The sequence below is a fragment of the Diplotaxodon limnothrissa genome, linkage group LG1 (genome assembly GCF_057381915.1).
Source record: "Diplotaxodon limnothrissa isolate DT_005_m linkage group LG1, D_limnothrissa_male_GT1.1, whole genome shotgun sequence".
NCBI lineage: Eukaryota > Metazoa > Chordata > Actinopteri > Cichliformes > Cichlidae > Diplotaxodon > Diplotaxodon limnothrissa.
Window position 1 is genome coordinate 31,714,061 of NC_140596.1, and position 23,803 is coordinate 31,737,863.

Consider the following 23,803-nt stretch of genomic DNA (forward strand, 5'->3'; position numbering starts at 1 on the left):
TTTTACAGCGAAAAAAACCCTAAACTTCCAAGGAAGCACCGAGTAGCTACGAATGGGAAACTCACAGAGCTGCCATATCCTTCCACTGACCGCAGCACACCTGCACCAGGGTAAACCTCCGCCTACCCAACTCCTGCTTTACAGGTGAAAATAGAGCAACAGGACCGCTGAGTCTTTGACTTTATTTATTTTCTGCTGTGTTTTACTTGCATCTATTTGAAAGACTGAGTGTAAACACACAAAATATTTTATTTTATGTGGTGGAATGTGCAGAAAATAGGTTTAAATGTTAAACTAATTTCTTCCAGTCAGAGAATGTTGCATATAATTAAATTTTTGCTTGATGCATAAAGTTAAAAGGTTAAAACTAATAAAACAAGTTAAAAAGAGACTTTTCCATTTGATTACATTTTGTATGATGGATTATGCAGAAAAAGTAGAATTGGGCTGAAAGATCTATCGCTTTATCACCTCTTCAGGTTGTAAATCGTGTTTTTAAAAAGTAACTAAGTAACTAAGTAATTAATTACTTTTGAAAATAAGTAATCAGTAAAGTAACAGGATTACTTTTTGGGGGAGGTAATCAGTAATTAGTTACTGATTACTTTTTTCAAGTAACTTGACCAACACTGATGGCCAAACTATTTAAAATGCTTTTCGGTTTGCCTTTTTATTTATATTTCATGAAGTTATTGGCTTTTCAAGTTTTTTCCAAGATGGCGCCTGTCTAATGGGAGTCTGTTGCTAATTAGCCACCAGTGCAAACCTCATAGATAAAAATAGGATGTTGTGAGGGGCACAGATTAATGAGCTGCGAGTCTCATGTATTATATCTTTATGTGATAGTGGGTCGTGATATTTAACAGCTTGTGTGTGGTGCTAATTAGTGAGACAGAGTAACACAACTGAATATTGATGTGAAGTATATCACTAAAATCTTAAGGAGATGAAGACTTCATTGATGATGTGAATTTGCTCAATATTTTGGCAGATATTAGAGGAGGGTGGATCGATCCAGATATCGGTAGTACTAGTGCGGACTGATACTTTGCTTCTATTCTGGAAGTTCAGTATGTATCCCACTGAATTTCGTGAAATGCCTACATTTGAAAAATATATACTTCCAACATTAAAAACATCATGATCCTCTGTGTTGACTGTCAGGTCTATTTTATTTATTGCCTATAAAACATTTAAACAACAGAAGTTGTGCTTTTAGGAACAGAAACCTTAACACTCCTGGTCTCCAAAAGTTTTAAAATGCATGAAAAACGGAAAGGTGTGTTAACTAGTCAGTGTGGAAAGTAAAAACACAGTGATTTAATGGTATTTAAAATGTGTTCAGCATTAATTATATTTGCAAATCGATGATGATTTGTGTCATAAATCATGGCACACTGCTCTCCTTCTAACTTTATAGATTAAAAGTATCAGTAAGGGTCAATACTGGCGCTGCGTTTACTTGGTATGGCACACCACTAGCGGAAATGAGGTGCTGTCGCTGCTTTGCACTCCCACTCCATATTTTAGCTTTCGCCTGAGCGCAAAGAAGCGGCCCATGATCCAAACCTCTGTGAGACTCCACGCCCTGTTTTCCGGGGAGCCCGTGGAGATCCAGCCCTACAACACGCTGCTCCTCTTACGTCCCGTCCGCGATCAGTGAGCTGGCCGCGGCAGAGATTTCTCCTTCGGCTTGGATCTTATCTTTTACTCCAACGGAGCTCTTTCTAGTCTTTTGCGCGCTCGGCAAATGTCGGGAGCGGTATAGTGGACGCGTCTGTGCCGAGTCGTGCGCAAATCTTTCTGAGACTGCGCCTCCGTGGCAATGGATTGATTTCAGTGGTTTTTTCCCTTCCCCAACCTCTGCCTCGATCAAGTTGAGAAAACAGTGTGTAACCTGCGGCTCTCTCCTTCCAGCTACATGTTTCATCCGGCCAGTTTTAAAAGTAGCCTACCTGGCTCCGGATGTTCCTGCACATTTTAGGACGTTGAACTTTTTTTTCCTTCTTCTCTTTGTGCATTCACAGGAGGTGGACGGGGATTTTAAGGATTTATATATATTTATTTATTTAAAAAACAAAAACAGCTTCTCCGGGGTTCTTAAAGCCTGCAAAGATTTATTCGTGAAAAGTGATGGCCGAGCGGGGAGCTCTGTCGCTCCTCTCTCTCCTCTGTCTCACCTTTCTCTACACGGAGACCACCGCTGCAAAGCATGTTGACAAAGGTAAATGCCCGCAACCCACTAATAGTTGTGCTGTGTGTCTGCTTCTTCGTGCCTCGGTTGGAGGAACTTGCCTGGGTTGTCTTAGAGGAGTTGGAATGGAAAAACGCACGGAATGTCTCGGGAAGGGGGGAAATCAGACAGGGGGTTAGGTAGCTAATTCTGCGGCGTTCGGGTCAGACACACTTCCATATTTAGATAACTTTAAAAGTCGGCTACTTTCCACTACAGGCACACTGTTTAATCCGAGACCAGCCCCTCTTCCGAGCAGCAAAAGCAACACGCTTTCACACTCCGTCCTTTTGTCTGCGTGGAGGCTGTTGAGGCAGAACTGCTGATAGGTTTCTCCGGTTGTCATTCAAGCCATTGCCAGACATGCGGTGTAGTTGTGTTCATGAGCGTGTCTCTGAATTATGTGCAATAAACCTGCAAAGGCCAAGCAACAGATTCTGCTTGGTGTGTTGGAGTCTATCCATCAATCTGTGTGAGACAAGGTGTGTGTGTGTGGTCATGGAATTTCCGGGGGGGGGCGCACACTTACACTATGCAAAGGGTCATTAGTGTTCACTGTCAGGTAATAAGCTGGCATCATCAGTCCAGCAGACATCTCATTACTGGGCGTCAATACATGTTTTGCTGATGGATAAACAGACCCGATTCATTTGCTTCTGTTAATTGTTTTGAAGTGCGGCCACTGCACTGCAGTGTGTGCATGTCGGTAATATATGTTCTTTCAACTAGTAGTATTGTCTCACACACACAATTTCACCGATACTGGGCGTGATTTCTTGTTCTTAGAATAATGAGAGTGAGTGTGTGTGTGTGTAAGGGGGTGGGGGGTTCAGAAAAACCCAGCACACAGTCTGTTATTGGCACTTGGAGCCAGCGGTGCCTGAGATAAATTGGAGAGTCATGAGGAAAAATGTTTTTCCTTTTTTTTTCAGATACAGAATAAGGTTTAATGCTGCCAACTTATTTTCACATTTAAGATTTCTTTTTTTTTTTTTTTTTGGCCTGTCCCGTTTGGCTCTTTTGCCATCAGAATTGTTGTCTAAAGGCAAAGAAAGATGCCCAACGGATTTACTTTACCAAACTGACCATCCCAGCCTTGCCGTAATGGTCCATTTGATTCACCTTTTATTGTTTATTTTATTTTCACTTACTGAATACGGGACAGACTTGACTGGGGGAAAGAAGGGGAGAAAGAAAGAGGGAAAGAAAAACAGCTGAGAAGAGGGACGGGGGAGAAGGGCAAAAGACAAAAACCAACAGAACGGGCAGAGAAAAAAAAATGCATATATCAATCACCTGGATCACCTGCTGAGAAAGAAAAAAGAAAATGTTGGAAAAATGTTTTTCCAGCAGTCATTGGAGTGCACAGCTCCAGCCCTTATCGCATACCCCATCGTGACAAAGTCATATCTTTATCATTTAAGCTGGCAGACCTTATCAAACACAGCAGCATGAGGTCTGGACCAAAAGAAAATGTGGCAGTAACTGACTCTTGTGCAACATGGCCCAATTTTCTCCGTTAATTCTCAGGATATGCAAATAAAAATACTTTTGTGTGTCAAAACAGAAGGTCCGTGCACCTTGTTTTTTTCTTTTTTTTGAAAGCACGCTGTGTGGTTTGTCACTTAAAAAGAATGAATGTGCAAAGAAAGAGAGAAGAGACGGGCCTCTGCTAGCTGTTGGGCTCTCTTGCGTGTGGAGCCTGATGAAAGACCCTTTCCTGCATGAAAAGAGCTCTGCAGTAGTGGAAGGGGAGATAGAGAGGGGAAAAAAGCCCCTCCTTGGCTTTGCTGGAGATCAGTACAAAAGAGAAATGGGGGTAGGGTGAAACAGGCCGACTGTCTGGAAAGTAATAAAACCAGGAGATTAAGGGGTCCAGGGAGTTCCTTTGGGAGCTTTGATTGATTCCAGAGAATTGGACTGGGACCCACACGCAGGGAGAGTTTCAAATTACTAATTGTGGGGTCCCCTTCTCCGAAAATATCTGTTTATCCAAAACACATTTCTTTGAGGTCCTGAATGTGGCCACAACTTTTATCTTTATCAAGGATGGCGGAGTTGTGGTCTTAACTTAAAAAAAAAAAAGAGTTTTGAGTCTGTCTCGTTGGGTTTCGGGACTCGCTGTGTAACGTTGGAAAAACCTGTAAAGGTTCAGACAAACTGCTGCTATTGTTAGCCCTTTCTCCTCTGAAGCTCTTATGATGGAACTTTGAAAATGTCTCAAGAAGTTTTAAGGGATTTTTTTGGTAAACAAGTCCCAGTTAGAGGAGATCCATTTAGGCTCTTCTTTATCTCGGGGTTATCTCTGTAATCCTGCTGGGAGGGAGCTGAGTGCTGATTGTCTCCCACAGGACAATGCAAATAACTTGCTGAAATGTGTAAACATTTGGCAACCCTCTGCGCTCGCATTGCTCTCTCCAGGGTTTTATCCTCACATACCATCTTACATGCAACGCTGCTCAAGCCTTCTAAACAACCTTTCTTTTCTTTTGCGCGTTTAAGTTCTTCTCTCTGGACTCTGCTGCTAAGAACATAATTTACCACCTTTGTTTTGTTGTTTGGGAACGCCCTGGTGGTCCTAAATGACATTTTAGGGAGTGGGGGGGAGAGAAGGAAGGCTTAAAGGTGGATCATCATCCATGAATTTTCAAGAATAATTCAAGCATGACCCTCCGTCTGCTCTTTAATCTGTTCACAAAATGTGCAAAAATGTCCTCTTTTATCCATTTACACAAACTTCACCTCAAAAATGGACTGAGTCTTTTCCACAGGTCCACATGCTATTGTGATGATTTGAGAGGGGCCATGATGCAGAGTCATCTGCTGTCTCTGCTGCATAGAGTGTGCTGTTTACTGATCATTTATTTATGGGCTCCAATAGCTCATACTAAGTCCTAATGACCTCCATCCGCAGAGATACGGATAATTGCACATTTGGCCAAGTATTTGATTCATCTGCTTCACTAATGAAACCACCCCATTAGGCTATGCTACTGATCTGCAATTGCCACTGATGTGAGGGCTCAGTTTGTTGCTGCTCTTATGGCATAGTTGAAAACATCAGGCAGGTTGTGCCTTATTCCTTTTGTTCAAGGTTTGCAGGGGCAATAAAACAAAAAGCTGTTAATGAAATGATTTTTGCTAAGAACGGCGACAGCAGTTTATCACATGTAATTGGCAGCGTGAACGGGTGGATCAATATTCTCTGAATGCATGGCTTAACAGCTGCTGTTGCTTCTTTTAGGTAGTTGGGCTAAGTGTAATCACCCCCTTTCAGCTGTCCGGAGGCTGATTTATGATCCAGTGTTGGTATTTGTTTGCGTTTCTTTGCTCCTTTGCAGAGAGAAGCATTACGTGAAAAGTTTTGGAAGGGTTAGGGAGGCAGAATTTCACGCAGCCCTCTGAGCTAACAGTGCCCGCTCATAAGCGATGGGTGTGTTTAAATCAAATGCCGATTGGTTGAATGGGTTGAAGCTGGAGAGGACAATCTAAATTTTAAACACCCAACCCGGCTACCACAGAAGTCCTCATTTCTCTCTCTAGAGAGAAACTACAAGGATCAGTCAAAGCTGAAATACCAACAAAAGTAGTCGTCGTTTCTAGCAAACCGTATAAATGATGGGTGTAGTCACTGTAATGTCACCATAGCTAGTGAAGTACCATCATAACACATCTATAACAGGATTTTCTCCGTTGAAAATGTGGTGTTTCGTGAAACAAAAGAGCCCTCATTGACTAACGCCTTATAAATCACAAATATTACTTAAATATTACAAATATTATAAAATTATTATTTACAAGACAAACTTGATGCCCTTTTCATGAACCTGTGTACTGAGGTCACAAAGCAAGTGGATGTTTTCCAAATAAACTTCTGTACGAACACAAGCTGTCGCCCCCTGCTGGCCTTCGAAATTAATGCAGGTCAAATATACACACTTTACTTTTCAGGTCACGAACCTGCGACAATCTTTTATACTGTCTATACTCTATAGTTGTTCCACGGGCAGGCATACACATGCTCAAGCCTTCTGTGGCTAACCAATAGTTATTGTCTTTTATATCATCACATACGGTTCCCAAGTTTGTTAATTAGCTCATAAATTGCTCATATTTAAACACTGCCTACAGCGTAGACCGAAGTTACAAGATTGAGAATCAGAAGAATGTAGAATAAGTAGAGCATCCTTATCACATTTGATCCAGTTTCTTGCCATATAAAACTCGGTGTCAGTTGTGAGTTTGAAAGATTTCTCCATCAGACTAAGACTCTATTAAATTTGAAAATTTCCCCCTCCTTGTTAATTGTTCATAAGAGCTGTTGCTCTGGCATTGTTGGTCTCCGTTTGGGGCATAGACTAGACTGACTTGCTGGTTGCTGTGTTGCTGAAGCAGAGCTGCTTTGAGCGAAGCGAATCCAAACTTGCATCATGGTCTAAAACCCCGAGCAGATCATAGGCAAGCATATAGCTGTAGCTGCCCCCCTGCTAAGATGAAATGCTGCTTGTGTTGATGTATTGCAGAGAAACACTAGTTTCTCCTACTCCTAGACATTCAGTGGCCTGTATCAGGGTTCTGAGTTTTCCTCTATACTACGTTACATGTAGTGTATGTAGTTTCTTGTTTTTTGAGTTTAGTAGGCAGATAAAAATGAGGTTTTACCTTGAGGAGTGCAGAAATAAACATTAGCATTTTGGGGGGGAAGTGATGTGTAGCAATGTTGAAGGTATTAAAAGCCAATTTTTCTATCAATATGAATGCCTCATATTGATAGAAAAATATCAGCTGTCGTTCAAGTTAACTTTATTCGTCATGCTGTTTGAATGTTAAAGAGACCCATGTTCATAGAAGCTGGTTGAATGATGATGTTAATGCTGTCACTGTACTCTAGAGTCGTTTCATATATAAAGGGCTTAAAATGAAGATTTTCCTTTTCTTTATAAAGTCTCTGGTGCTGTCTTCAACCATCATGTTTCTCAGTTCTTTGAAAGCCAGTCTATTGTGTATTACGATTGGTCAGTTCACAGAAAGGCGCTCACATCAAGTGCGTCCTTCTTAGAGCTGAACTTCTCGGCTCAAGAGATGCTCCTGCTGTGCCTAAAAATATGTCAGACGGTGCACCTTTCCACTTCGACTACCGTCTGCCGTCTTTGTGTCTGCTCACCCTTTCATGTCAAAACAAAGAAAGCTGGGGGAAAAAAATGCTTGGACTTTAAAGAGGCTGACGAGTGTCTAGAGACCATAAAGCTGTCCATACTGCCCTGTGTGAAGACTCTTTTGAGACTTGGTAACCTGAGGGACATTACATCAACAGCATTTATATCCTTTACTGGAGACTTCCTGGAAACATATTTGCCTCACTCATTTTCACGCTTCCTTTTACGTCTATTTTAAAAATAGAACAGAATGCAAAATTTCTACTTCACTGTGCTGCAGCCAGGCTCTCCAGGCTTCCCCGTTCCTCTGTGATTGAGTGATGCTCCGGCTAGGGTTGCCAACTCCCTGAAAAATAAATAAGGGACACCTCGTGGCCAGGGCCGGGCAACCTAGTTGTCTTCACCCTTCCCAGTGTGGTAGCTCTTTTTTGTGTGTGTGAAATTATTTTTTAACCATTTGACTTGAATTTGATTTAAGCAGATGCATATTCTTTGTGATATGACCATATGGGAAACAAATGATCATTTAGCCATTTATTTTTAGCTCAAAATGACAACATTAACACAGTAAAACAGGTCTCTTTCTTAAACAGAAGCCTGTCATGCTTAACTTTTGAGAATAAAAGTAAATCTTTCTTTAAAAGAACTCTGTCCTGCTTAACTTAAAATTATATAAATTAATAGAAAGCAATAGAACGAAAAATATTCTTGTAACTGTGCACATTTAGTGCATTTAGTACAATTGGCTTCAGTTGAGGTATTATTTCAGCTTTTCTAATGCTAATCAGCTGCTCCTGTTTGTAAACCCACTTGTTCCCATGATTACGCATCATAACTCATCATCATTATTCATCTATGTATTACTTTTATGTATTAGTCATCTATTTGTTGTAATCATCTATCCTTGCAGTTGTTTATTACACAAAATAAATTATATTATCACACTTCTGGCCACATAGCGCTGATATTCACTGCACATGCCCATATTAACCTTAACCAGAGGGTTTAAAAAACAAACCAGTGTTTACATACCATATCTGCTTCTGCCGTGGCCTGGTGGACAAGAAATTGGTTAAGGGTTCCCTGAGCTTTCACGCCCCTCATGTTCTTCATGTGCCCACCATTAGAAGCATGCCTATGGAAAAAGTGCGCCGGCACACAGTGCAGTGCGCTTTATAGGTGTTATGGTGACCTTTTCCAGCCAGGTGTTTCCCTTTTCCCATTCCTCCCTGTGCTTTTGCAGCCTTTTTTTCTTTCTCTGAGCGAACAAACATTGCTGCTCTAATGCTGGGCTCACACTGTGCGATTTCTGGCCCATTTTGAGCCGATTTTTGAGTCGTGCGACCGATTTGGTGATCGGCCCAATTTTGGCCTTCATCGTGCATCGTGTAGTATACGTGGGGTAACGAGAAGCGATTAACACCTCGAGCAGCTCCCGATCATCAATCGCTCGTGAGCCGCTCACACTGCTCACGCGCAAACACGTAAACGTCGGTGAAAAAGACGGAGCAGCACGGCTGTGCAGCGTGTGATCTGGACACAAGCGATGGAGGCACAACTTGTAGAACTTCGGAAAGCTCATCCGAGCCTTTTCGATGTGGCATCACAAAATTATCACGACCACAACAACCGTGAAAATAGTTGGATTTACACTGCTGCTCATTCACAGCTGCCTGATCAATGTTTTTCATTAGCAATTTAGCAAAGTTGATGGTGGTGGTTTGTGTGTCTGTGTGAGTGAAAGACAGAGCGACAGATTTTCTGTTATAACCTTCATGTTATGGAGGCACAGTGTGAGCACTCGGGTCGCATCAGAGCATCGGGTGGTATAGTGTGAGACCTGCATCGTGACCTACCAACTTCTAACCCCTGCGAGTCAATCGTGCAGTTTGAGCAGGAGCTGAATAACGCGACTGAAAAAATCACACAGTGTCTGCCCAGCTTTAGGTGTACTGTCGTCCGAGACCGCAGTGTCGGCGTTTGTTTCCCTGTTGGCCATGCTTCTTGTTGTGGTCATCTGTTGTCTTCCGGTATTTTCTCCGCAAGCGACCTTTCCTCGACCAATGAGATGAGCGGTAATCTGAATTGTCATAAGTGTGCTGTCAGCTCATTGGTCACAAAGCAGGAGAGGGGCTGGGAGTTATGCTTTCAAACAAAGCGTTAATTCCATTAACATTTATAGACTACTTTTGATTCTCACTGTATTACGGGACAAAGTGCGTCCCTTATTAGCTCAACACGGGACGTGTGCTTTTGTTTCTAAATACGGGACGATTCCGTTTTTTAAGGGACGGTTGGCAACCCTAGCTCCGGCTTAATGACCTTTGGGAGAGTGGAGGGTTTTTGTTTTTTTTTTCATTTTCCTCAGGCTGCCTCAAATAGCAGCAGTATGAGCGAAGCATACGAAGAGGAGACTGAAATTATGGCTATGTGTCAATAAGAGCCCGGTTTCCCATCTTGGTCAGTGTGCTTCAGTGCACTTAAGGCAACTGTGTGTGCTGTGGGGTTTGTGCAAGCGAGTATCACTGGCTCAAGACCAAAAGCTGGAAAGAGCTGCGTTGTTGCGATGGGCCACGATCTTGACGATGTTTTCAGCTCAGCAGGACGTCTGTTTTTGGAGAGTTGCAGATTGTGTTTAGCCTACCTTGAAAATAATCTAATAAATAAGAATCAAAGAAAAATCATCATAGCGATCTTAAAGGCGTCTTTTCAGAAGATCCTGCAGAAATTAACCTTTTGATAGAATTTACCACCCCCTCTTTTTTTCTTTACCCTGTGATCATTTATTTTTCTTGTTTGACTGCAGATATTTAGAATATTATTGTTGTGTGTAAAGAGTTTATGTTCATTCAAAAAATAAACTGCATACAAATAAGAATCATTTTGGCCCTTTTTATATATTGAAGTGTTTATCCGAGCAGCACTTAGGCCTGTAAGTGAAAGTTGTCTCACTAACGTGCTGTATGTAGTCTTGCGTTTGGATGTTTTGTAATATTTATGACCTGCTCGACTGCAGTTCCAGCCGGTTGTGTTCTTCGGGACAGAGTGGCATTGTCCAGTCGTTCACTGCATGCAGTAAAATCACAGGAGCCAAGCTCTTGCGATGCAGTGCACGTCTTTTATAACTGCAGCGTGACAGCAGCAAATGGAAGGACGTGTGTACTGATGTTAGATTTAAGTAGTGAACGGCAAGCAAAGGAGTAGTTTCCCCTGGTTTGGTGTTCAGGCAAAACCTTGAAGGATTCCGGGGGAATCTTTTTACAAGCACAGCAGGCCAGCGAGAAGTTTTCTTTTTTAACCTAAAAATTTTTCCTCCAACTTTTGCTATTTTGGTTCCCCTGAGCTCCTGTCGTGGTGTCTCCTGTCGGTAGTGGCAGCTGCATAGGATTATGACACATGCAAGCTGTGCTTGTCAGATGAGCCTCAGCTAATGAGTGCAAGGCTCTTATACACAAAACTGTTTTTACAGCCCCGGGGAGCATATTACAGGCATTTCCTATTAAAATAAGATCTCTTAAACCTTTTTTTTTTTTTTTTTTTCTTTTTTACAGTGCTTAAATTTCCCTGTCCCTAAAACTTTTGTAAATCCTTTAAGGTTGTATTTATTGTATTTTTATGTAAATACTGGAAAAATGTAATAAAGCTGAAAGAACTGGAATAGCAGTTGTGGTTTAAATCTTTAAAAGCAGATCTGAGTGTTCCTGTCCAGGCTTTTCTAGTCACTGTTAGAAGAGTTTGCGAGAACTATGGCAAGATGTCTCTGTATTCAGAGACTTTCACTTGAAGCAGTCTCACGGTTGCATCTCTTAACAACTACATGTGAAGGACATTTAAAAAAATAGTCTTTTCAGAAGGAAGCACATAGGATGGAAAAATAGCAGATATCTGAAGTATAAGTGGAACGCAAAACAAGCAGACGAGACTCGAACATCCACGTGGGTTGTGCTTATTACTACATAGGGTTAAATGTTAGATGGCATCACCTTCTTGCAGAGGTTGGATTAACCCACTCTCGTACTGTCAGTCGTTGTTTCTAAGAATCTTGAATTTGATTTGGTGTCATTTATATTTTTAATCTAACTGTGTGGTGTCGAGTTTCATTCTTGGCAGCAGTCCTGGTTGTAAATTAAGAGAGACTAATACTCTTTCTTGAAAGATGGATTAATAACCTTCATTTGGGTGCACTCTACCTGCTGGAGTCCCAACATCCCGCAGTCCTCAGACATGAATTTATTCTCTGCTGTCCTTTTGGAGGACATCCAGGGTGTGATGAATTAACCTGAAAGTCTTCTCGGTGGTGTAGTTCATGGTGTAGTGCAGTAGTTAAGTAGCTCGTGCTTCAGAGCGACTACAGGCAAACAAGAATCGATGCAGCTCCTCCAATATAATGATTTTTGTTCATCATAAACGTGCAGTATGGCTGATGCAATTTGAATCATTAATCCCAACATGAGATTGCTCTAATGGATTGTGTTTGATTGGGGCTGAACTACAGTGTTGTGTTTAACATAATCAATGTTCCTCTGCTCATATCACTGGTGCCCAGTTCAGCAGATCTTGTATGTTGGAGAGGTTTCATATACCCTTATAAGGTATCAGTCACCCATGTACACAGAGAGGCTCTCAGCCTTCATTCAGTCAAAGGAACATTGACTGAATGAAGGCATTTGTTGAAAGGGTGTGGGGGCAGTCAGTCACAGAGAGAGGATTGTGAGCTGTGCTCAGTGGAGCTTTCTGCCTTCGTCTTGTGCACGGCCGTGGTTCTTGGCAGCTTTAGACTTGGTGGGATGTGTGTGTATGTTTTGGTGGGTATTTGTATATAGGCGTATGCCACCCATCTGGGGTTGAACAGCTGTTTTATCAACAAACTTCAGAGAGCTTTCCCGGCTTGACAAAAACTAGCAGATATTTGCATCTACTTTCACAGAGAATGAATAAATGGGACTGCTTTCACATAACTTTGCCACTGTGGCGTCACTGATCGGTGAGATTGACACTTAATTCGAGAAACATAATCATGGACGGATGCATTGATCGCCACACTCTTTTTATTTTTTCTTTATTGTGAAAGTTTAGTTTAGAACAAAATTACAGATTTGCTCGTGGCGGTGAATTGTAAAGACATTGGTAGATGTGTGGTTTGGTTTGTGAGAGAACATTGATTTCTAAAAATGAGTTTGGGAAAAGATTTATTTTTAGTCTTTTTTTTTTTTTTTTTGAAGATTGAAAATGTTGCGCTATTCTGGAAAACCAGATTACTGTCACATTGTGATTGAGTCGATTATTATTATGTTAGCTCTTGTAATCCAGTTCAGTATTGGTGCACAGCTCCCGCTGAAAGTTTTTCTTCTGTCGTTAATGAGCTGTGCCAAATATAGTAAATATGTGCCAGAACAATTCTGTTTGAAGTTGTATTTTCTCCTTCCTGGTGGGTTTTTTGCAAGCAGGGAACTGGTTTGTCTTCTTTCTCTCTAAGAAATCTATTGAAACCACTTAACTTTGAAGCGGAGTTGGTGTGTTAGTGTGCTACTGCTTCTGCGAGAACAGAAGACGGTGTCATTTTTCCTTCTTTTTTTTTTCCCCTTTTGTCCTGCACTGTACTTTTCCATGGAACTGTCTTGGCATGTAAAGCACATCAGCTTCCTGGATTGTTGAGTCTCAGTCATTAAGTTTAAACAGTTTAGGCTTTAGAGGTAGATCCAGGAGAGGGTTATGTACTTGTCGTGTATGTATCAACCAGTGTCCCTCTTCTTCTTGAAATCCCTCCAGTCAACCTCCCTGGTTTTATTTTGATTTTTACCTGCTGCTATGGTGATCCCTGAAAAAATTCTGGTGGTATGAACCAATGTTTCTGCTGCCAGAGTGAGCTGAAACGATTCTTTGAACAGTTCAGCATTAGATAGAGGCTCCTTTGTGCCACTGGGAGCTCCCCTTTGGCGTGGAGCTCTACCGACTGCAGTGGCTTCTCACCATGTTATTGGAGCCAGTTCCTTCTCAACTCTGAGCTCATCTGAAGCTAACAGAGGTCAAGAGTGACAGCTGAAATGGTGAAATTGCTGCTTTAAGCCTTTTTAATACGCTGCCATGATGTAATGGAATTGGCTGTCTCTTTTCTGCTTTTTTGGCCTTTCACAGTTGAATAAATGTGTCTCTCTGCGGCACTTATTTGAAACATGATGGCATTTCTACTGTATGTTAGAAACGCAGAGCTCTAAGTAACACAGAGCTTGAGCTTTCCAATCAAAATGCTAATTACATCCTGAAATTTGATTTAGAGTACAGGGGAGATGAATACATTTGATCAAAATGTCTGCCCCAAAATGTGACGTGCTCCTTTTAAAAAAAAAAATAGAGAACAGGAACTCTTAAAAAGGTATTCATTATTTGTGATTTTTGTAGCAAGACAAATTTGAGTAATTATAAGGGAATTTTTAAAATAAATGACTGGTTGTGATATAAAAGATGGAGTATGTTATTTTACTGAGAGGAAATGAAGTAACTGCACATTTCTACAGAAGCATTTTTTCCACTGCAGGAACTGGAGGCAGACTTGTGGTGCTGTGTCACTGCTATAGCAACGCCATTTGTTTACCTTCTCTAGAGCTCAAGAGACGAGCCCAGGCATGTCTGAGAGGAAGAGCCCTGTCAGCCTCCAATAAAAATCAATAATGATTTTAGTAAAAGTTGGAAAACGCAAATGTCTTTAACCCTTTAAAGCCGGTCGGAGCGGGCACGCCGGAGGACTTGTACTTACATCTTATGCCATCAGCTTGTCCTAGGTCACAGTTTCCTTCCACATATAGCTTTGCAAAAACTGCATAAAAAGCACTTGCAGCAACAAAAACATAATATTCCAGAAACACGCTTTGCCAATCCGATCAGCTGTTTGTAACTCTTAAATTTCTCTAACTAGAAATATATGTTAAAAAAACAAAATGATTTTCAAATTTTTTTGTAGTTTATTGCACTTTTTTGCAATTTATGTAATTACTATGCACTTAATGCATACATATTATTAAAATTTGGGCTATAATGGTTGTATTGATGTATATAAACTTGAAATGCTCACAGAAATGGCACTACAGCATGTAAAAATATAATATAAGCTCTGGCGGACTTGGTTCTACAGTAGGTCTTAAAGGGTTAATGACTTCAAGCAAAAGCTCACCTTTCAGTACAGCCAGCCGACTAAAAAGGAGATGCTAGCAGCATGTGTTGCTGGAGTACTTGCTAGTTGTGCTCCATATGACGGGAAGACCAAATAGTGGATGGAAATTACTCGCGTGTCTTTCATCCTTTCTTCCTCCCCTCAACCCCAACCGGTCATGGGAGATGGCTCCCCCTCCCTGAGCCTGGTTCTGCAACAGGTTTCTTCCAGTTAAAAGGGAGTTTCTCCTCCTCACCGTCACCAAATGCTTGCTCATAGGGAGTTGTATAACTGTTGGGGTTTTCTCCATATTATTGTAGGTTCTTTATCTTAACATATAAAGTGCCTTGAGGCGACTGTTGTTGTAATTTTTTTTATTTTATTTATTTATTTTTTTCAGTTTTATTGCGTAACATTGTTAATTTAGAAGGTTAAATTACTTTGGTTAATGTTAAATTATGGTGTTAAGCATTTATTTAAAATTTCCAGGGAAATTTCTTGAAATATCACTGTATAATTTTGAGGCTATATCGCCCACATCTAACTCCTATGGTCAGAGCATTTAGCCTCTATTTGGCCTAATGCTAGAATGACTCCGCTCATCCTCACATACAGCACAACAGGGCTTCATTCACTGTTGGATTAAGCCATGTAGAACCTGAGAGCAGCATCTGGGGCGACACAGTCTCTTGAGCTGTCTAAATACAGATGTGACCTTCCTCTGTCTGAAATGGTGGAGAAGGAGGAGGATGAGCTTTGTCAGGACGAGCGGGGAGGTGAGGATTTCTGCCCAGCTTCAAGTGTACCCAAAGAGCAGTGATGGAAAGCAGCTGCATCAGTTTTTCCTTAAACACTGTCCCTTGAACTTTGAACCCACCCCATACCCCCCCCCCCCCCCCTTTTTTATTCTTCAGCCTGTGGCAGGTCACAGCACGCAGCACCAGTGTGGCTGCATAGTGGAGAGCAGCCAGCAGGGAGCACCTGCAGAGGAATAGCAGGCGAGCAGCATTCCATCACAGGACCCCGAGACACAGATGTCATACGAGACACGAGGGAGGTGGTTGGAGTGGGGGGATGAGCGGAAGGGCCGATGGCAGAGGTTTTGGCATGGTGGGGCAGTAATGGGGTGGGATAGCAAGCCAGATGCTACCAACAGATTCTTAATGAGGTTTCCCATCAAGAACACAGGGAGATGAACATTAATGACTACGGTTAAACTTGTCTGTTCATTTACTCCCCCCTTTTCAATCATGCTAGGATGAGGTGCCCGACATGTTTTGGGCGCATGATAATTGTTTTTTCCCCCCCTCTTTCAACCCATATTCAACTGTTTTTGGGCTACAAAGAGTGCAGCAGTTATTGGGATGAAATTTAAAAAAAGGATACTTTTTTTTTTTCTTTTAGGGCAATAATGTGAATTGTCAGTATGGTGTAGAGTGGATGCATAAAGATGCAGTTTTAATAGTAATGAGGTGGTGTTAATGCAGAGAATTATATTTGACTGTTATGAACAAATACAGGCACTGCATTGATGAGTGAAGTCACAGCCAGCAAAACACGAAGCTCCCTTTGTTAGTCATTGTCTTTACACAACAAAAGGATTCAAAGTATGTAACAACCTTAATTAAGGGCGGAGATGTTTGTATTTCTCCTGTGAAGGACAGCATGTTCTTGTATAACCTTTCCCTAGCTACCAACAACCCAAGTGCTTGAATTGATTATTAGTCGCTTGGGAGAAAGCAGAAATGCTTTTTCTGCTTGCATACTTCATTTACCTGGAGTAGTCTAAATTAGTCCTGAGTGCATAAGCATGTCACTCAAGCTTTCTGGACACCTGCTCAACAAATTTGCTCAAAGAGCACACATACACACAAATGCACTCGGAGCAAGATCCTAAAATATGTCCTGCAGTCTGTTTCTGCCATATGGCTTATAATATTGTAGTGAAGTGTAGCAAGTCTAAATGAAAATTCACCCAAGATTATCTAATTAAGCAGGTGTGAAAGGAGCTTAATTCAAGATGGCTTTGGCATCTCTCACCAGTCTACAGTGCTATGAAGCCAACAGTTCATTCAGCTGGAAGATGTGAATTTTTTTTAATTTTTTTTTTTTTTTTTTAAGCTGGGGACAAAGTGGCACGTTTCCATTTCTCTTCAAAAGAAGATGTCAGAAGTGGTCTCGAGTTATAAAAGGTAGTGGTTTTATTAGCCACTGCTAGCCTGTGGGGAGCTTTTTGTTGCAGAGTGACAGGGGACTTAATAATGAAGCTCTCTAACCCAATCAACCCTGAATCAATGGAGCCCCTCTTTCCCTTCTTTGTCCCTCTCCTGTTCCCCCTACAGTGCCACTGCATTCCCAGCCTGGCGGGGCAGTGTCTCCGGGCCAGGGCCATGTCACGCACCCCTTCTGGCCCCAAACTGGCTGCATGCCAAATATCCTTGGGCAAGATACTAACCCCATGTTTGCCTACTGGTGGTGGTCAGAGGGCCCGGTGGCGCCAGTGTCCGGCAGCCTCGCCTCTGTCAGTGCGCCCCAAGGCAGCTGTGGCTACAATGTAGCTTGCCATCGCCAGTGTGTGAATGTGTGTGTGAATGGGTGAATGACTGAATGTAGTGTGAAGCGCTTTGGGGTCCTTAGGGACTAGAAAAGCGCTATACAAATGCAGGCCATTTACCATTTACCATTTCAAACAACCATGGTGGGGGGGTCAGGGGTTCAAGTGCTCCCCATGGGGCAGTGCATTGGATGCCTAGTGACTCTCGGCCCCAACCACTGTCAACACTGGCAATTAATATCTAATGAGAACAAAAGTAGCTCACCTCATATCTAGTCGTTTGGTTCACTGTTACTGCCCCATTCCCATTTTCCCGTTCTTCCACATCGGCTTTAAAGCAGGGGCGAGGATAGTCTCTGTTGGCTCAGCGCTGATAGTGAAGCGCTCAGAGAACATTCCTTGCGTGCTGCACAGAGGTTGAGTGTAGATTTTATGGGCTGTGTTTCTGCTAGTTCCACAAATACCTGTGGTTCATGTGCATGCTGTAGAAGCTTAACCCCTTCTCATGTGTGACATCTGAAATACAGCTGCTGGTTATATGATGGTATTACAAAGGCCTCTCTGCTACTGTATATCCCAATAACTGGGAAATCTTGAACAAATCTGCAGCTGGGTCTTCTTTTGTTTTCGTCTTGCGCTTGTGTTTCATCAAATTAGCTAGGTATTTAATTTGCCTTTAAAAGCACATACTGACATTTTGGAAAATTCATTTATTGGTTTCTATCAAGAGTTCAAGTTAGCAGATCGATGTAAATTTCATTTGTATGCACCTAATATGGAAATAAGACTTGGATGGATTTTCCATAGGTTATCACTGAGGCTAGAAACGGAGGGAACAGCTAGTCTCGCTGAAAAGTAAAATGATTAGCTACATGGTACAATTTATCACGTGACTAATTTGTCTTACTAAGCAGCACAGATTGCATATTTTTGGCTAGAAAGATCATTTCCTTCAGGATTTTTCTTTTTAAAACTGCCTTACTTTATATATACTTACAACTTGGTATATAACACCTTCCGAGTCTACTAACAGGCACCTGTTAGTAGACTGTGCGGGATTTATTTCAGGACTTGGGTTTGCTGGTCTAGATGCATATTTCCTAACATCATGTAAGAAATAAGCATCTGTGTTTATAATGCTTTAAAACAGCGGTCCCCAATCCCTGGGCCTTGGACCGGTACCGGTCCGTGAGTCGTTTGGTACCGGGCCGCGAGAGTAGAGGCTCAGGTGTGAAATGTATGGTTTTCAGGGTTTTTTGTTGTCATTTTTATCGTTAACTCTGTTTTCCTGGGTCTTTTCATGTGTGTTATGAATAAATCTTCTTTTTTTCGGTACCGGTACTAGTTTTATTTTGTTGTATCTATCCGCGACACCTTAAAGGCCGGTCCGTGAAAATATTGTCGGGCATAAACCGGTCCGTGGCGCAAAAAAGGTTGGGGACCGCTGCTTTAAAACACCCATTTTCTATACTTTTATATTGAGGATATGCTATGAGTGTTGTGCTTTTGTTGCCATCCTGCAAAATGTATTTATTTAAACATAACAGAAGACTTGTGCTTTTGCATGCCTTTAATGCTTACTCTCTTCACAGAGCTGTTTTAAAGTTAAATTCATATAGATTCTTTAACATGTTGTAGTTAAAGGAAACCAAACAGTCGTCCTACCCATTCAAAGGTACTTAAAGCGCAGTATCCATGTGTTGTGGTTGTGGCTGGTCAGTGCATCTGCGATCTGTATTGATAAGATTTCCTGAGGGGAAACAATTGTGTGAAATGCAGGAAGCCATTAGGAAGCCAGGGACTCATGACTCTCCCTGCTGAGTAAATAGTGCCTGGGCCTCCCCGATTTCATCCACTTTTGAATGAGCCCCGCACTTGTAACAATAAAGGCAGGAAATGAACTGTACTCACACAGAAGCGTGCAGGATGCTCATTGTGTTCCTAATTGACCAAACTAGGTTGGGTGATGAAAGCAGACTTTTTCCCCCCCCCTTTGTTGGACAAAAATAACTCAAAGGTAGCATACAGTAGGTGTGGTCGAACAAGCAGCTAATGAGGCGGTATTTCATTTCAGCATAGTTTCATTTATTTATTTATTATCTTTAGATCATTTTGGGCTGTTGTGGTCACGTCCTAACTGACCCAGTTTGTGTGAAATGGGACCTCACAGCTCGGACCCATGACTGCCTAATGTTGCCTGGTATTGCTTACATGTGCACATACACGAGCAATGGAGAAAAAATAATAAAAAGTAGTGCATAGGAGAGAGCAGACGTGTCAGCACTTGGTACCTCATGTGCTGTGTGAAAACAATCACTCCCCACTTTCAGCTTGCTTATGATTTCCTAAGCTCATCTGGCTGCAACATCCTTGTTTTTTCTCTGTGGAAGGCAGCCATGACTCTCACCCAGACAGCATTACTTAAGTTGTCACCTGAGAAGCCCTCCTGGGGAAAGTTGTTTTGTCCTTGAGTGTAGACCATAAGCGTATTTAGGCTGATCTGTATTCAGGGGAGATTGGTAATGTAGTAGGGATTGAGGTTATGCCTCCTACCAGTCCTGCCGCTCAAGAGACAAAATTCAGCGTGTGTGTGTCTGTGTTGTGTGTGTGTGTCAGCACGCGCACTTTTAGCCATTAGCCTTTTCTTTCCGTGAACATTGGCTATGCACTAAGGTAATTGTAAACCAAGAATCAAATAAACCAGTTTCTAAATGGCCATTTTGGTTTCATTGTTGGGTAAAGAATGTGCGGCTCTCTGGCCCACTTTTTGTGCTCGGCATAATTGATATTTGCTTTACCCCTAGATTAAGTGACAGCTAAGCAGGTTAGTATTGAGGATTTTCCCCGATTAATTCCAAGAGTCCAATCTGAGCAGGCTGGCCACGCTCCCTGTATCATCCCGAACGTCTGCCTTACCTGGGATTTACTAGCATATGAAAGGGAAATGAGATCAGAGGTGATAAATCCTGCAGCAAAGCCTCCCTCAGTGAAAATGAGATGCCCACATGGTATTGTCTGTCAGCAGGTGCCCCTGCTCTCATTTCTGATAAATAGATTTTGAACATTCAGGTGATGGGAAGTGGGGTAGCCCTACTGAGTGCAGGCTTTTTTTCCCCTTTGTATTGTGCCTTGTAAAGCTATATGCTCCGGTCTGGCTGTCTTCCTTTTGTTGCAGTAGAGCCCCATTGTAGTGGTTACTCATTCACACCATGTCCACACACTGTTAGGTTCCCCCTATCCCAGCAGATTTGCAAGCAAGTAATTTAGGGGTTGTTAAGTGATTTAGCATCTGTCTTTGATAGGACCCTAGTGAGCCACAACTGCCACCCCCCTTTCCGCCCATCGCTGTCTGTGCCTGTGGCGTCAAGGCCTGCGTTTGAATTTCAATCAGCCCTGGATACATTGTTGTGTTTATTTGAGGGGGATGGGTTGGATGGGGTGTCAGTAGTAGTAGTAACTGACTGTGTGTGTGTGTGTGTGTCAATCAAATATTCAGCGTGACCAATGGGCAGCTCAATGGAGGCTAGTCGGTGTGTTCTCTGGGGGGCACACGTCTTTAACCGATGCCCGTAGGGCGAACTCTGCCCCTCACTTCTTTAGTTGACTGGCGCCACCCTCCCTTCCTCGTCATCCTCCTTCCACAACACAAACGCAGGCGGTGCAATCAATAACGGCCTCACCCTCCTCCTCCTTCTAGCACCCTACCTCCCCCCTGCTCCAACCTCTCTTCTCTGCTTTCTATCTATCAGCACAGTGTTTGATGTTGCTTCATCATTCTCTGTCATCCCCCCCGACACCTTGATGTGTGTAATTGTGTTAGATTTGTCATGGTGGCATAGTTATTTGGCCCAGCTGGTATTAAGCCAGAGGGCGTTATTCCACGTACCTGCAACCCAGGCATTAGTTGTAAAATATCCGTGGCGTCTCATTTTATTTCAATGTGGCATTTTGCAGTTGTGGTTCACTTGGTTCTCCCAGTACCCCAAGGTACGTTCCGTCCTTTATTAAGGACCATTTTGCATTTTCTGATTTCCATTGTTCCCAACTCGCTCTGCTTCTTCCCTCTCACCAGGCAGTGAGGCATAAGCGATCTCGCATTAAAAATCAAACCCCACAGCAGATTGGTTGTAGGAAATGAGAGGAATTGATGGGGGGGGGGGGGTGGAGAGAAAGAAGTCTCACACATAAACAGTCAGACAGATGCCAGCATCATAGTAAGGCTGTGAAAAATTGCTTGGAAAAAATGTATCATTGGACATTTCTGGCACTGATTTTTCATTAGCACCTTATTTCTTAAAGACTGCGCTCAGTGTGAAAATATTTGACAGTAACCGTTCTTATTTCCCCCCCAGAGGAAAACTGGCATTGCTTTCCAAATATCTGTTTGGAAAGGAATGCAGTTTCATTTGTGTCGGATGTAAAGATCACTGTGTTAATGTGGAGGCTGCGTGAGTAGACGCACAATGGAATCAGATGTTTATTTGAAAAAAATGGGGGTTTTTTTTTTATTGGAAACCTTACCAGTGACGCTCCCAATTCATTATCTTCATCTTCGTTTCATCAAATCGCTTCATCAAACAATCCTCGTCTCCTAATGTAACACTGGCTAATTTCGTTTTGCGAGGCTTTTCTGTGCAACCTGTTGTGCGAGGAAAATCTAATCAATACATTTGTTTCGTGAGAAACAGTGGGGGGATGTAGTGCGAGAGGGGGAAAGATGGTGCGCACAGGAGACTGTGCAATGAGGAAGACATAAGAGGCACTCTGAGAGAATCCGTCCTTGTCGATTATGCACGCGCTACAACCTTGACAGCCACATTAGATCTCTTTCTCCGTACACCAAACTACCATTAATAATGGATACATCTTTCTAGTTCTTTTTGCTTTCCTCTTCCCCTCCCCCCAGTATTGGCCCTTAAGGCGTCTACCCCTCTTTCCCTACCTCCATCCTGTCCTACTCTCCCCTTCCCCCCTGTCCCCCCACCGTTTCGGCTGCAAGCCCGCTACCCAGGAGCCACGGCAGGTGTGCACACATCTTACATGGTGCTGGCCACACAGCCTGCAGCACCCAAACAGTCATAATCAGACAGGCACACCCACCTGCTTGAGAAAGACCACTGTTGAATAGTTGCGTGTCTTTGCTTTCCCCTTTTTGTAGCGGTTCATGTTATTGGGGTTTAGATGAGGACATTAGCCTGGTTTTGTTTCTCCTGACAGAAGCCCACAGACGGTGACAAATGAATATCACACAAATTCTGCAAAGACACTGAGGATGAAACGGCACATACAAGCTATTGTTAACACTCATCTGCAAGCACAGTGGTAAAAGGCGTGTTTTATTAATATTATTTGCTGTTTGATTGTCACTTTTCGCATCGCACTTATCATCCGATCCAAGATAACAGCCTCTAAAACACAAGCCTGATGCTTATCATCAGTTTTATCTGAATCTAGAATTGTAGGAGTCGCACAAAAGAGGAAAAAAAAAGGAAAAAACAGCACACAATAGCCCAAACCGTAATACACAATCAGTAGATGATCAGCAGTCAGCAGCCTGGAGTGAATCAGGATCTGCTTCATTGTCAGGTATGTTTAATAGTGTGTCAATCAGCTCATTTATTTGTCCTCTTCATTGTTAGGCCAAAACTGACATCTCACCAAATAATCATTCATTGTGTTTCCCCATTTTACCAGGTATTACAGAAGCTTTTCTAAAACATTTATTATGCATACTACATTTTATTCTGATGGGATTTGTTTTTTAAATTTAGACTATAGAGTCAGCAAGTTCTTTTTTTTTTTTTTTTTTCTTTTTTCTTTTTTTTTTTAATGGTTGTTTTTTTAAAAAACAGAGCCACGGTAGGGGATGGTTAAGATTTATGGGTTAAATAATAAATAAATTGTTAGCTACAGGAGTATTTGTGTGTGTAATTCAACTTTTCACAGTTTGCGAACCACCATTAAAAAAAAAAAAAAAAAAAACTAAACTAGAAGAACCAATGTTGCTAACTACCTTGTGTTGAATTGGTAAAATGTTTATGGCACAGTGAGATTAGATGCTGCTGTACAACTGCAGCTTTCATTTTGGCTGCATTCCCCCTAATAAATGGACAATAATTAAACTTAAGGGCAAAGTGTATACCAGCTTAACCGATGTATGTGCAGAGTGGGTTGAGAGCGGGTAGGGTGTGTATTGCTTCTGCTAGAAACGCCGCTCATTACACACTAGAGTTTTGTGCAAGCTAATCTGGCTGAATCTTAGTTTTTTAGCATGAGCTGATGGCGCATATGAACCCTAAGACTTGTCAATGCATTTAATTCAGTGTGTGATGTGCATGGCTGCCACATTGCATAGATCTCTCATGCACATAACTCCTCATGTAATTGCTTTCATGGGATGATAGGGGATAATAACATGCATTCAATGCATTTTTGCATTTAAAAGGCACTAATGCAAAAACAAATCCTCCCACCGTGAAAAAATAAGAAAATGGGACTTGTGTGTTTAGTGCAGTAGCTTTATGTCGTAACATTAATTCCTGTGGAGGCAGTACTGGCCTCCCAAAAACTCTTCTCTAGTGGTTATCTCAATTTGTTTGGCATATTGAAGAGGATAAACCTGTCCATACCTAAGCTAAAAGAGGCATGAGAAGAGATGATGCTGCGCAAGGAATGTAAATCTCTTTTAGCTTAAAATTTTATTGTTATGGCCC

The 23,803-nt window shown here is 42.1% G+C and overlaps 1 protein-coding gene across 1 annotated transcript in view; it reads left to right on the forward strand.

Moving 5' to 3' along the window:
* The first annotated feature begins 1,625 nt into the window (after window positions 1–1,625).
* neo1a (neogenin 1a) overlaps window positions 1,626–23,803 on the forward strand; it is a 170,721-nt gene continuing 148,543 nt past the window's right edge. Inside the window, exon 1 of the mRNA XM_085349868.1 lies at window positions 1,626–2,224. Coding sequence (XP_085205994.1) covers window positions 2,134–2,224 — 91 coding nt within the window. The 5' untranslated portion in view covers window positions 1,626–2,133. The remainder of the gene's footprint in view (window positions 2,225–23,803) is intronic.